At 42.5% G+C, this 13,780-nt stretch overlaps 1 protein-coding gene across 1 annotated transcript in view; it reads left to right on the forward strand.

Annotated features, from left to right (window-relative positions):
• PIWIL1 (piwi like RNA-mediated gene silencing 1) overlaps nucleotides 1-13,780 on the forward strand; it is a 98,942-nt gene that overhangs the window by 80,394 nt on the left and 4,768 nt on the right. The window contains exons 17-18 of the mRNA XM_018576481.1: nucleotides 5,876-5,946; nucleotides 10,775-10,928. Coding sequence (XP_018431983.1) covers nucleotides 5,876-5,946; nucleotides 10,775-10,928 — 225 coding nt within the window. The remainder of the gene's footprint in view (nucleotides 1-5,875; nucleotides 5,947-10,774; nucleotides 10,929-13,780) is intronic.

Below are 13,780 nucleotides of genomic sequence, written 5' to 3' on the forward strand. Positions count from 1 at the left end.
CACAGCTTCGTCATCGCTGACCTAGGGCTATGATGGAGGCCAAATCCCTCCAACTACTAGAGACGGCTCAATTTTTGCCTAGTGCCCAAGAGCAAGGTCCTAAGCTTCCTACTGAGAATCTTGGATCCATTTTTTTTGCAGGATATTTTTATTGTTTCTTTTGTCTTCAAGACCTTCAATCAACATTTGAGCTAGGTAACCGGCTGGGTATTCTAAATGGCTTTAGTTCTACCAGGTCAGCCATCGAGTGCATGCAAATCCTTATCTACGTGCATATTTGGCTGCAACAGCTCTATATTGAAACCAAGGGGCGTCTGTGAGTGTTCCTTACAGAGAGCACATGTGACCCATTGCTCTGTCATAGTGTCCCCCCAGGCAGACATATACCCCAGGTGAGTATATGCACACCCTCATTTCCCCTTACACTTCTTGAAGGTGGGTGGAATGGTTTATAAGTACCCATCATCCCTTCTGTTCTCCTGTGTGGGTGTCCATGTGGTGCTGTACACGCTCAGCAGGAGACATATATGCCTGGTGGTCCAACCAACTAGTGTCATGTCCCTGGGTAAGCAGGTGGACTCCTGGCTCTTGTCTGAGGAGGTTCGCTTTTTATTTATACTTCCTTATGGCACATGGGTATCTCTCTTAGTGTAAGTGTTGGCCTGGGACTATGGGAGATACATGGTGGACTTTCATTATTTAGTAAGAGGCCTCTGGAACCTGGTCAGGGCTCACTTTCTCGTGTCCCTCCCATGGCTGCACCTGCCCACGGTCAGGCTATACTGTAGTAGAGCCGCAGCTTGCAGTCCAAAAGTCCTGGCCGCTAGTTACCTAGGGCCTGCAGCGCCAGAAGCCACAGACAGCTTTCTGCATAGGGCTGCTTCCCTTGCTGATTATACTTCTACCTGGATTCTGGGGGTGAAAGTCCCTCAGTAGCAAGCCCCGACAGTTGGGCTCTTCAGTAAGTGAGGACATGCCCAATGTTGCGGAAGCAATGGCCGCCATGTTTGAATAGGGGCCTACGTCTCTTCCACCTTTGCTACAGTGCTGGGAAACTCGGCTGGCTGCAGGACCCTAGTTATCCTTCAGGGGTGCTAGTGTGCTTCTTGCAGTTTCCAGGGGCAACACTTTTGGGCAGTTTGCTGAAGAGGTTTTCATTTCTTGAACTAGATTGGACACTGATTCCTTGGCTACATAATTAGCACTCTCCAGGATATCGATGCAACCACTGGAATGGTAGTCCATCTCCTCTTTGTATTTCATGCTGCTGTGCCTGTCTCTCTCAGTACTCAGACTTCCTGACAGTCTTTTGGCTGTGGATGTTCCCATCCTCTTTTGAAAAATCTTTCTTTGATCTGTTTGTGGCATTACAACCCTGTTTTTTTTTTTGGCCTCTGAGTTTGTCATTTGCATAGGATCTATAGTCTTTATGGGAACGCTACACCTGGATTTTGAGGACCTCTGCTACTATTTCTTTGCATCCAAGACCGTTTCGGATCATTTTGATGTCGTCTGTTCCACATTGCATATGGCATTTCAGACCGAGACTTGGCCTCTGTTGTGCTAACTATTTGGCCGAGATACTTGCCTCTTGGACTTCCCTGGCTAGGTTAGGGCCTCAGAGGTGATCCATTAACTGGTCGGACTAATTCCTGATCATAGCATCTGATTCTCATACACGCAGCATTGAGTTACAGTTACCGTGGGCGGTAAGAAGTGTTTTCCCGTTTTCTCCCCGGTCATTGGCTTAGGTATTCACCCCTGTAGTGGCCTCACTGTGTTCTCAGGGTTTCCAGGCTCCACTAGTGGGTTGGTGCAGACCCTAGCCACCAATGTGCATTGCGCCTCCCAGGCTTTATGGAGGTTAATCTATGTTCCAGACCAGACAACAGAAAGATGTTATCCCTAATAACATCTTTCTGTTGTCTGGAAAGAGTCTGTTATTGCTTTTGCAGTTTGCTTCTTCTATACCCAAGGACCAGGGTTTTCTTGGCCTGGTGACTCAGGAAACCCATGTCCTGGTCTCCTTGCTGGTGCAGGGCACTTGAATGCCAGAGGAGTCTCCTCTCCAATTAAATGTTTTGAGAGTGTTGGGCGCTTGGATGACCTGCCACACAGGATGCCCCAGCCCCTCATCATCTGCCCAGGATACCATCTGACCATGCTGGGACTATGTCTTGCATCATTCATATGAGGGCTCTCTGGTGAGGTGGGTGGTTTCTTGGGACCTATGTTCAGTTGGGAGTCGACAGATTTGAATTTTCTGTCCTACAGGTTCTATAATGTTCTGGACTTATTTTGTCTCCAAAGGCAAGGATCTTTGGCCAACAGCAGTGGATATTCTGGTAGCTCCGTGATTAGATCGCCTTGCTCTACATCCTTCCTTACCTTAGCCCCTTTCTCATCAGCTCTGCATATGTGGGGTAGTCTGGTGATAGTCTTTACTCGCATCTGGAAGTTTTGCTCTTCCTGGCGCCTTTGACCATACTCTTTTTTTTTTGTGTGTGTGTTTTATCCGATTAATTAAAAAAATAATCGGCCAACTAATCGATTTTGACAATAATCGTTAGTTGCAGCCCTAGTTTTATAAGGTTAATGCTCTTGCTTCTTCAGATGCTAGATTTGGGCGTACGGTCTTTCAGGAACCTTTGCACCCTACCCCCCTATTGTAGTCACAGTTTTTTTACGCCCCAGTGGTCAAGAGCCATGGCTCTTCTTTGTGTCCTTCAATGAACGAAAGAGAAAATTAGATTTTTGTACTCGCTGTAAAACCCTTTTTTCTGTATTCATTGAAGGACACAGCACCTGCCCTTCAGTTGTTGGCAATTGTTCTTGTTGGGCTTTACTGCTTGCTACTAACTGAATTAGCAAACTGGGCATTGGCCACCAGCAGGTGTCGCCTCTAGGCTGTTTTTGTACCTAGCATCCTACTCCTACAGGTGTCCTTCAATAAACACAGAGAACAGGATTTTACAATGAGTACAAAAATATTTTTTTTTTTGTCCTCGGCAGAGCCTTTGCTGACCGTACCCTGCTGGAAGATGCAGGCCTGGCCTGCAAATTGCTTAGGGCACTGAATCCTGTGTGTGGCATTCAACTTATAGTTTACACAGCCTTGGTCCATGGGGCTGGAGCCCTGTCTTTGCAGACTCCCTTTGGAGGATATGCCCACCAGGAAGGCGAGGACTGGATGGGGCATGTCCCCTTTAAATTAAAGCTCTTCTCCAGTCTAGTTTTTCTTAAGGTACACAATATAAAATCCTTTCTCCCAAGAGCCTATGGTAGCCTGTGGAGCCATATGTCACGGCCTCCCCTAGTGTTCTTCCTACTGTAAATACGCCTGCCATTTCCTGACGTGCAAAAAATGCCCACGTTCTGCCGCTGGGACTCTTCATTTCAGCAAGGGACCATAGACATGGAGAAGTATGGGCGACAAAGTTCTGAATCCTCATAACCTGACAACGGCTCTGGAAGGGTTCTGTCCCCTCTGGAGACACTGTTTCTGCTAGCTCTGTTTTGCCCCTTCATACCTTTACTCCCCACCTCCGAGTTGTCTGCGGCACCGTCCAGGACACCCTGCTCTTCCATGCTGTACAGAGAGTAGTTAACTGCAGTAATGACAGAATTTATGGAGAAAATGTCTGAACTGTTTCAGCTCCCATGGGACATATAGTAAGTGCCCCCTTCAGAGTTCCTCTCTAATTTTCCTCTCTCTGCTTGTGCACTTTCTCAGGAAGAAGGGGCTGCCTCCAGTTCCATGGACTCAGGCCAGGAAGATCTGATTCCTGACATCTCAACCTCAATGACACTATTTCTATTCATGTGACATGGTGCACAATTGTTAACAATTAGACCCAACTGCATCTTCCTTAACCAAAGTTCACTAGTCTGGGTTCTTTAAAAATGCCAAGGTCTTCCCTGTATCCGGGTTTTTATAGTAGGTGTATGAACACTGAGAACATCCTGAAAAAATATTTATTCCTCCTAAACAGATTGCTGATTAACCTCCTTGGTGGTATTCCCGAGTGTGGCTTGGGGTTAATTTGCAGTACCATAAGCGGTAACCCCGAGCCACACTCGGGATTACAGTGTAGTGTCTCTTACCTTGTCCACGATCCCCGCAGCCGGGTTCCATCCCTTGTGAGCGTCTGCGTCGCAGGGGGGCGGAACCGGCGGGAATTTAAAAAGTTTTCAACAAAAAAGGAAAAACCTGACAGGGTTGCATACATGCAAGCTCTGTTCAAATCACTAGCCTTAGAGCCACAACAAAAGGTAAGGGGAAATCCCATTTTAGCCATCACCAGAACAGGTGTCCTCATTGAAAAAGTATCCCTTATTGCCGTTTCCCTGACTTGTGAAATTTTAATTTTCTATCACTTTCTGTCCTAGTGGTAAAAGTCATCAGGACAAATAGAGAGGGTTAATGTCCCCTGCACAGATATAGCAATTAAAACACTAGGGATTTCAACACTTAGACTGTATTAAACACACATTAAGCATGCATAGCACTCTATTGTGATCCTCAGAAATCCCACCTTAACAAATCCCATGCAGCATTTTCTGAAGTGCATGCATGTAGACAGCTTCAAAAAGGATTCAACAGATCACCAACACTGAGATACAACAAAGGAGTAAAAAAGGTCTAAACAAACATTTTATTTATGAAAATGGCAAATTCTTTATAAAACTCAGCGCTTTGGCAAACTAAATGTATTTAAATGTTTTCACTTCTACTTTAATTGTGGGATCATCCCATCAGTTATGTGAACAAGGTGGCACTACCTGTAATGTAATCTGATTGGTATAACTATTTCTTTAGAATTTTCCCAGGATTCCACTGTACAGAGAACCTGTAACTAAGATATGCTAGTTCTAATTTTTAATGTTGCAAGATATTTGTGCAAATGTTTATCAAATCAATATGTTTTGAGGAAAAATACACTAAAATTAACCTTAGTGCAAACAGAATAGAATACCCAATTTTTGGTATAATATAATAGGTCAGGTTGTGTCGGATAAATAGATACCAAACATGTCAAGCCTTAAAAAACTACAGTACCCAAAATTGCCCATAGTCAATGCTTAAAAAGCCTTTACAGCTTATCAGTTGAGAGTTAACAGTGAGTGTTGGCACTAAAATATTTGCTCTCCCACTCCGACATTTACAGTGATGTGTAACATGTGTGGCACACTGTATATATGTCAAGGTGAAACTTGTTTTTGTTTGTCACTACCATATTTTTTTTACTTTTTTTTTTTTACACTATATTGTTATGACATGGGGTCTAAGAAACCCCCTTTGTGGCAGTACAGTGTAAGTGACAAGTCCTCCTTATGAAAATATCAGGGGTCACCTATGGACCCCACTGAAGCTGATGAAGCACACATAGTGCTTCACCAGCTTCTTCTGTGGATACAGCAGCCAGAGAAATGACAATGCCTGGAACTGACAAAATCATAATTGCTTCTGGATTAGTAAGCGGAGCCTACTTTCATTGGCTGATCTCCCTCCGATCCAGCCACACACATCGACATTTGGGGTCACTATTTGGCAGCATTACAAGTGATTTGACTGAACACTTGTATGTTAAAGCTGACAGTCAGCTGAAATGAACAGCACCAAGATCCTGTGATCTTGGTATAACCACTTCAGGAACATGCTGTGTATATATGTACTGTATCGTGGTCCTGAATTGGTTAATAAAATAGTGAAAGTTCACTTTAAATACAATAATAGTGGGAAACCTGATCATGGTTGTTTGTTCCATTTGACAAAGTCAAGGGGTCAAAGCCAGTAATGTATTGCATGGCAGAATACGTACATATTCATTTAATAATGATCTATCTTTAATTAAAAACTTTAATCTTTCTTTAGATGGTTTTCTCGTTGTGTTCTACAGGACAACAAACAAGAGATCGTTGATGGACTTAAAGTTTGCATGCAAGGTATATGTAACACTATGGACGTAAGCATATGAGATGTACATATTGTGATGCAAATCAAAAAGGCCTCAACTTCATTGATATTAAATGCACACTAATTGTGATTATTTTACACAACACAGAGATGCAGGGGAGGTAAGCTGTTGTGTTTGGTATATTGAAATGATACTGACTTTTCCAAATATAAAGAGCAATTCAAGACAATAAGCCAATCAATGACTGTCTAATTCAGCAACTGTGATAAAGTGAAAAGTCCACTCAAATTGCCTTCCTCTAAATTCACTGAAACCAGAATCTAGAGAGCTTCTTACATGTGGGGTGGGTGCCTCTGTTTTCTGGAAACTTCTGTGCAATGTCAGAATTCCTTGACAGGTTTGAATGCGATATGTGGCCGTAAGGAACACCTATTTATAAGATTTCCGACTTTTTGTATGCAAAAAACAAGAAGAAACCTATATTAAAAGCATATAGAAATACTTTTCATTACAAAAATATCAGCAAGAGGTCTTTATAAGCAATGCAGTGTGCAAATGTATTAAAGGCATGCCTGGATAAAAAGTTGAATTTATTGCACAGGCAGCATGTGTTTACAATATGCATCTTTTTTTGTCCATTGAAGGACACTAGGAATCTTAAACTTTGAGTTATACTGCCGCCTATAGGAGGATTGGATACTGGTAAACAAATAACTGAATCCTAGTGGGATGAATATAATTTCTGCAGTATTAAAACTTACTTTACATATTTTTTCTTTGATTTGTTTTCCTTTAATGAAGAATCTTCTCTAGATTGCTGCTGGAGCGTTGTCTGTACAATTTTAGCTTTCCGATGAAGTCGTCTAGAGGTGTTAGTTCTTGCCCTGTCTCTGAAGAACCACTTAGTGTGTAGACTGGTTGCCCAATCTGTTCTCTCTTTTCCCGCCATACAGTGTTGAGTTAGCATCTCTCCATTGCTGTTTGAAAGGAGCCATGTGAAAATTAATTGAGGGGGATTTATAAAAACTGGAGCAGACAAAATCTGGAGCAGCTGTGCATGGCAACCAAATCAGCATCTCTCTCATTTTCAAATCTTAACTGAAGTGAGAAGCTGATTGGTTTCCATGGGCGACTGCTCCAGATTCAGTCTGCTCCAGTTTTGATACATTTCCCCAATCTCTTTTTAGTTTCCGCTTCTAGCCTACAGTGATTCACCTCTGGTCATCCTACCTTCACCTGCTACTAGCTGTTTTTGGGTTTCATTAGTGCCTAGGGCCTCTTACCCTGAGCCTACACATCTGAGCATTACTCATGTTATCCTCTTATCTTAAGGTGCCCATACACTGTGCGATTATCGCACGATAATCGCGGACAATCCCGCGATCGTACGATAATCGCAAAGTGTATGGAAGGCGTGCGACCGTTTTTACTGTACGGTCGCACGTCCTTTGTCTAAGGAGCATGCTAGAAAACCAGCCGAGAATCGTACGATTTTCGGCTGGTTTTTAGCATGATCGTAAGATCAATGCCGCACGGGCCGGTGTGCGCACGCGCACACTGTCCGTTCAGCATTGCGGTCATCGCAAGTACGATCTGCCTGTCCAAGATGGGCAGATCGTACGTTTTTTTAAATTACTTTACAACCATCGCAAGACTAGGGTCTTGCGATGGTTGTTAAGTGTATGGCCACCTTTAGAGTCTGTTCTGTCCTCAGAGTCTTCCTTCGCTCCATCGGGTGTCGCTGGCCCCCTTTTTCGGCTGAGTATTCACAGTTATGCAAAACTAAATAACCAGTGGTTTGCAGACTCTGATCAAAGAAGCAACGAGTGCATTTCCGAGGCGTTCTGCTGCAAATTCTAGATCTGATTTTCCCATGACTTTAGTGGCTTACAAGTCATGAGCCACAGAGACTCTGTCTGATTCTGAGTCTCTCTAGTCCTTGAATGATAAATTGACTCCAGAGGAGTTTATTTATTACAGGTATGCATATAGCGCAAACAATTTACGCAGAGCTTTCACATCAGTCCCTGTCCTCAAGGAGCTTACAATCTAATTTATCACACATGCAAACATCCGGTATCTATTTAGACAGGAGGCAGTTAACTTTCAAGCATATCTTTGGCGTGTAGGAGGAAACCAGAGTACCTGGAGTAAACCCACGCAAGCACAGGGAGAACATGCAAACTCCTTGCAAATAGTGTCCTGACTGGGATTCAAACCGAGGACCCCCTGAGCTGGGCAGAAATGCTAACCATTAAGCCAGTGTGCTGCCCAGTTACAGTTGCAGTTTACTGCTTTTTCTTCCAATTGAATAGTGACCACTTAGGCTTGTATTGATGATATCACTCTGAAACTAGAAGTTCAACTTTTTTATTCTAACAGTGCTTTAGAGCTGCAGCTAACGATTATTTTCAAAATCGATTAGTTAGCTGATTATTAAGTTTGATCGGATAAACAATCAAATACATTTTAAAAAATGGCTCCAGTGATGGACTACTAGTTTGTATTGACAGGAGCAAGCTTGGAGCGGTGGAAGTAAAAAAGAAAAAAAGTGTGGTGTGCAATATAGTGAAATGGAAAGAAAGGAGTTGCGGCGTGTAGAGCGTGGATGCGGGTCTGGCAGCGTTGAGCGTGAGTTGGGGAGGAGGTGCGGTGCGCAGCGTGTGTGGAGCCGTGAACAGGGCCAACTGATCAGAAGCCGATTAATCGATTATTGAAAAAGTTGACAACTTTTTCAATAATCGATTATGTCGATTAGTTGTTGCAGCCCTACAGTGCTTTCTCTAGCCTTGGGTCATTTAATACTCCTAAGGCAGTGACGAATTTACCTTTGCGCTTACCTTTCCAACTATTTCTCTGTGAAGATTGGAAAAATCCTTACAAACTGTTTGCTCCCCCTAAATGCTTGTTAACCTTGTATCCATTTAGGTAATTTGTACATAAGTCATCTATTCCCGCTTTTGGCAGTACTTCACCTTCGTAGGGTGCTTACCATTCGGGCAGAGGATGCGCCTCTCTTTACAGACCCAACTAGAGCTCTTATTTCCCTGGCGAGCCCTACCATCTTCAGATTCGGGCTGTGACTGTCAAACCATGTATGACTGGTCAAAATCGACAACTGTTGGATTTGATCTCTGGCTTAGCATGGAGCAGATGGCTGAAGCATTAAATGTCAGCTGCATTGGTTTGCTAGAAGCCTCCTGTCTCATTTTCCACACATCTGTCAAATCTATTCATATTAGTGTACTCTTGTGTAAAAAAAAAACATTGGATCCACATCACCTTTCGTCACCCCCGTCGGATGGAAGACGCAAGGCCAGTCTGTATGGTCACTTTGGACACTTTTTTACCGACATGTTGCATGGGACACGTGTATTCTAGTACATACACAACCATCTTTGCATGGCATGATAGACACTCGTCTATGTCATATTTTTGTATTGGTACTGATAGATTGATCTAAATTCACCGATTTTAGATTTATTGATCTTTCCTCCAGTAGTTATCAAGCCCTCTTGATCTGTTGTTACATGGGCCGTTTAGTGTTCTCTACTCAGTTGGATTGCTTTTGGTTGCCACACTATTCTAAGACTGATCCTGTGTCCTAAGATGTACGATTAAAAACATAGGATTGTTGTCTTACCTGTAAAATACTTTTCTTGGGATACATAAGGTCCCTCCCCCGTTCTCCTCATATCATTACTTCTGGCTTGCTAAAAAAAAACTGACTTGCTTGCTTGGAGTGGGGGAAATTTCATGGGGTTGTCCTTATCGCTTTGGTTTCCAGTGTCCAGTTACCTCTGAAGATAGCTGTGTAAAGCCAAGAAAGTCTAAATTGGGTCCCGTGATGTACTCTAAGAATAGGATTTTACAGGTAAGACAACATTCCTGGGTTTTTGAGTCCCATAAGGGACACAGGTCCCACTCCTCTGTCTTTATGAGCTTTCTTTTGCTAGCTAAAGAGGTACCAAGCATGCTGGTAGTGGGAGGGGTTATGCTGTGCTGGCCTACAGGATTTAAAAAATATATATATTTTTAAGGCTTGATTATCAATTTCGATTAAAGTGTAATTTTAACCTTCAAGATTATAAGAGAACAGATTATTCTGAAACTGGTTAGGGAAAACAAGATACTAAGAGAAAACAGGCTGACTGGTTAGTAGGTAGGAGTGTGATGGAGAGATTAAAGCTTTGCAGTCAGTAGGAGTGTGCATTGTGGCAGTCTATTTGTGGGCTGCTTGTGATTGTGGGAATTTCTGCTCTAAAGAAGCGCAGTGTCTCTGAAATAAGGTGCAACTTGCCACTTTCCATCCTAAACTAACCTAAAGCTTTTCTCCAGGCATAGCTAAATACACAGTTGAAATACATATGTAAGAGCTGTTCTACCTGGCAAAGGATTTGTATTGCTTTTTGTGCAGTACTGAGAATAACAAACCAATGCAAAACAACAGATACCGACTATACAGTGAAGGAGTAGCTGCAAGCTGATGAGACCATTCCTATGCGCCCTCCACCTGCAGTATATTCCTTATTAGCACATGTTCATGCAGCACAATTAGCTCCTGCTGCTGCCTATCCCCCTCTCAGTTTAACATCCACTGTGAAGGATGATACCTAGTCTAATTCAGTTACTTGAACTGGTTACCTTTAAAAAATAGTTTTTCTTTGGGTTTTTTTTTATTTGTTTACTGAATACATAACTGGTTTGTTTTTTTTTTTGTTTCCTTTTAGTAGCTCAGCTCTGCATTACTGTTAACGTAGTCACTGTATATGTTTCATATTGTGTCATGTCTTAAGACCAAAGCTTTTAAGTGTCACCGATGTAACCTCTATAATGCATTATTTTTTCTACAACAGCTGCCCTTAAAGCCTGGCATGTTTGCAATAAAACTCTCCCTTCCCGGATCATTATCTACAGAGATGGAGTTGGAGATGGGCAACTTGACACACTGGTTAATTATGAAATTGGCCAGTTAGTTGATAGCATAAAAGCTACGGGAAAAGACTACAGGTAACTGTAAACATGCAGCTGGTTTAGCCTGTAGAGTAGCTTTGGGCACTGAATCCTGCAATCGGCACTCAACCTTGGTATGTGGTGAAATCTGTTGGATTAGCTTCAGGGTGTTATATAGCTCCAGGGCAGTGGTTTCCCTGTATTTCACACGGTGTACCTAGGAATATTGTTTAAAAATAAGTTTTTAACACTTTAGATATTGCTTTGGTGAAGGCCTTTGTGCACATTCCAAGCTACTCTGAGCTGAGTTTGAAAGTAGTCTCAACCTGAGGGAGACACTGGGATTCCTCTTAGTCTTTAACTCTTTCTTAGGGCAGACAGTGTTCGAATCTAGTTTACAACTGATAATAAATATGCCAGCACAGTACAGACAGGGTTTATTTAGAGTAAACATAACTTTCAGAGCCCCTTAACATGACATAGGGGGAAGCTAGGCAGAATTTGTAAGCAAGTATAAAGCACCTGAAAATGTAAGCAGCAATCTTAAATATTATTTATGATAGTTATGCTATGTGAATGAGAACATGTAACAAATAAAGTAGGTGTTATCCCAATTTGGCTGCAAAATTGGAAAGGTTTCATAAAGGGCAAGGTTGCGTGAAACTTTTGCCACTGCCTATGCAGTTGAATAATTCTTTCTTTATTTTAAACATACATCGCATGACATGGAATTAAATCTTGAATGGATGGGTTATGCAGGGGATTAGACAATGGCAAATCAAAGCTGTGACAACAGCCCTGTATAATCCTTTCCACTCCCTCTTCCAGCAAGTTTTCTTAATGCTGCTTACAGCCGTTGCGGCAGCTATCCAGATTAGTTTTCTCCTCATCAGAGCTTTGGAGGATTGTACCTGGATCCAGTTTGAAGGAACATACACTGAGTGGCCAGATTATTATGACCACCTGACGTTTGTAGGCAAATTAGCTATAATTTTGCACTGAAGTTGCTAGAGACCCAGACCATTATAAATAGGGAAGCAGGTTGTTTACCACGACAGCAGAAGTTATTTTTTTCTGAAGATATGGGTAAACAACGCGATTTAACAGCCTTTGAACGTGGGATGATTGTTGGCGCGGAGCCATGGAGCGAGTATCAGTAAAACAGCAGAATTTGTTAAATGTTCAAGAGCAGCTGTTGTTAAAGTGTTTAAAGACTGGACTGTCAGCCGAAAATCTGGGTCTGAACGTGCAAATTGTGGCCGTCAGCGACTAGTCAATGCTAGGGCAGAACGGAGAGTGGCAAGACTGATACAAGACAACAGTGCAATGTCACATTCCTCACAATCACCTTTCAACATCTCGTGGAGTCACGAGGCGGCCCAACTAAGTCATCTCGTGGCCCAACGAAGTACTGATGGGGTGGTCATAATAATCTGGCCACTCAGTGTATAAGGTGGCCTGTAATATGTTTAGGATCCTGTTGGGCATGCTGGATGGAGGATGTCCCGTTTAAGTGATGGCATTGAGGAGTCAACCAATGCTCTTAGGGTGATAAGTCTGGGCATGTTCCTGTCTAGGTGCCCAATTTTGCCCTTTCCCTCTGTGGGTTAATTTACAGTTCCGAGGGTCAAATTACTGCGCCCCCCTCTATTATTCAGTTTGGCACCTTATCCATGGGTGGCCTGACACTGCACTGCATCTATGCAGCCTCCCTTTGGGTATTCATACTGTGCATTCACCCGCCATTCTGCTCCCAGAATCCACTGAGCTAGCTACACAGACATCTTCAGCTGCAACTATGCATTGTTCTGAAGGAGTCCAGATCTGTGCTGATTGCTGCTCTGGGTTTCTGCTGCTTCCTATGATGCTGAAGCATCAGGCATCAGTTTGATCTTTCTCCTGTCCAGAGAGGAGTTCACTGCTGTAATGGACAAATGTTTTGGAAAAATGTCTGCGTTACTTATGCACTCACTAAAGGAAAAAGGAGTTTCCAGTTCTTTGGACCCAGCCCAGAAGGAGGACCTGTCTCCTGACATTTCTCACGAAGACTATCTGTCTTTGTGGAGACGGTGAATTATTGTTTACAGTTAAAGCTGCCTGTGTTGACCTTGACAAAGGTCACTAGCCCGTGTTTCTTAAAAATGCAAAAACCTTGAAAAACTGTTTACTCTTCCTAAACGGTTAAATCTAACTATCTCTTATATGAAAAAGAAGATAATAGTACCTGTATAGAACATTCCTGTGTTCAAGGATCACGTGGACATGAGGTTAGAAGTTAACCCCTTAAGGACACGGCCTTTTCTTTATTTTTTGCTTACATGTTATAATCCACATTTTAGGCCTGAAAATTACTTCAACCCCCAAATCTTATATATTTTCTGAAAGTCAAGACCCTATAGAATGAAAAAGTGGCAATTGCAAGTTTTTATGTTCCACAACATTAGCGCAACTTATTATCAAACCCAAACATTTAGTAAAAAGTGCACTCAAGTTCATTTAGTGCCCCAAAACACAATATAAAACCCCTTTTTTTGTAAAATATAAAAGATGAGGTTATGACGAGTTATTAGATACCCAACATGCCCAGTTTAAAGATGGCATGCATCCGTGAAATTGCAACAAAATTCAGTACCCCAAAAAGTCCATAGACAATGTTTTAAAAGCCCCTACAAGTCATCAGTTTAGGGATACACGTAAATATTGGCCCTAGAATTATTGCTCTGGCGTGCATGGTGATACCCAACATGTGTAGTGCGATCATCGTTTTTCGTACTTAGGCGCACCCGATGCGTGGGGGTGGGAACTTTAAAAAAACATTTTTTAAATTATTTTTACATTTATTTTATTATTTTTAAAACTGCTTTTTTAACTTACTTTAATTGCTATCAAATAGGGGGGGGGGGGGGGTG

Source organism: Nanorana parkeri, unplaced genomic scaffold (assembly GCF_000935625.1).
Source record: "Nanorana parkeri isolate BGI_ZX_2015 unplaced genomic scaffold, ASM93562v1 scaffold68, whole genome shotgun sequence".
NCBI classification, from domain to species: domain Eukaryota; kingdom Metazoa; phylum Chordata; class Amphibia; order Anura; family Dicroglossidae; genus Nanorana; species Nanorana parkeri.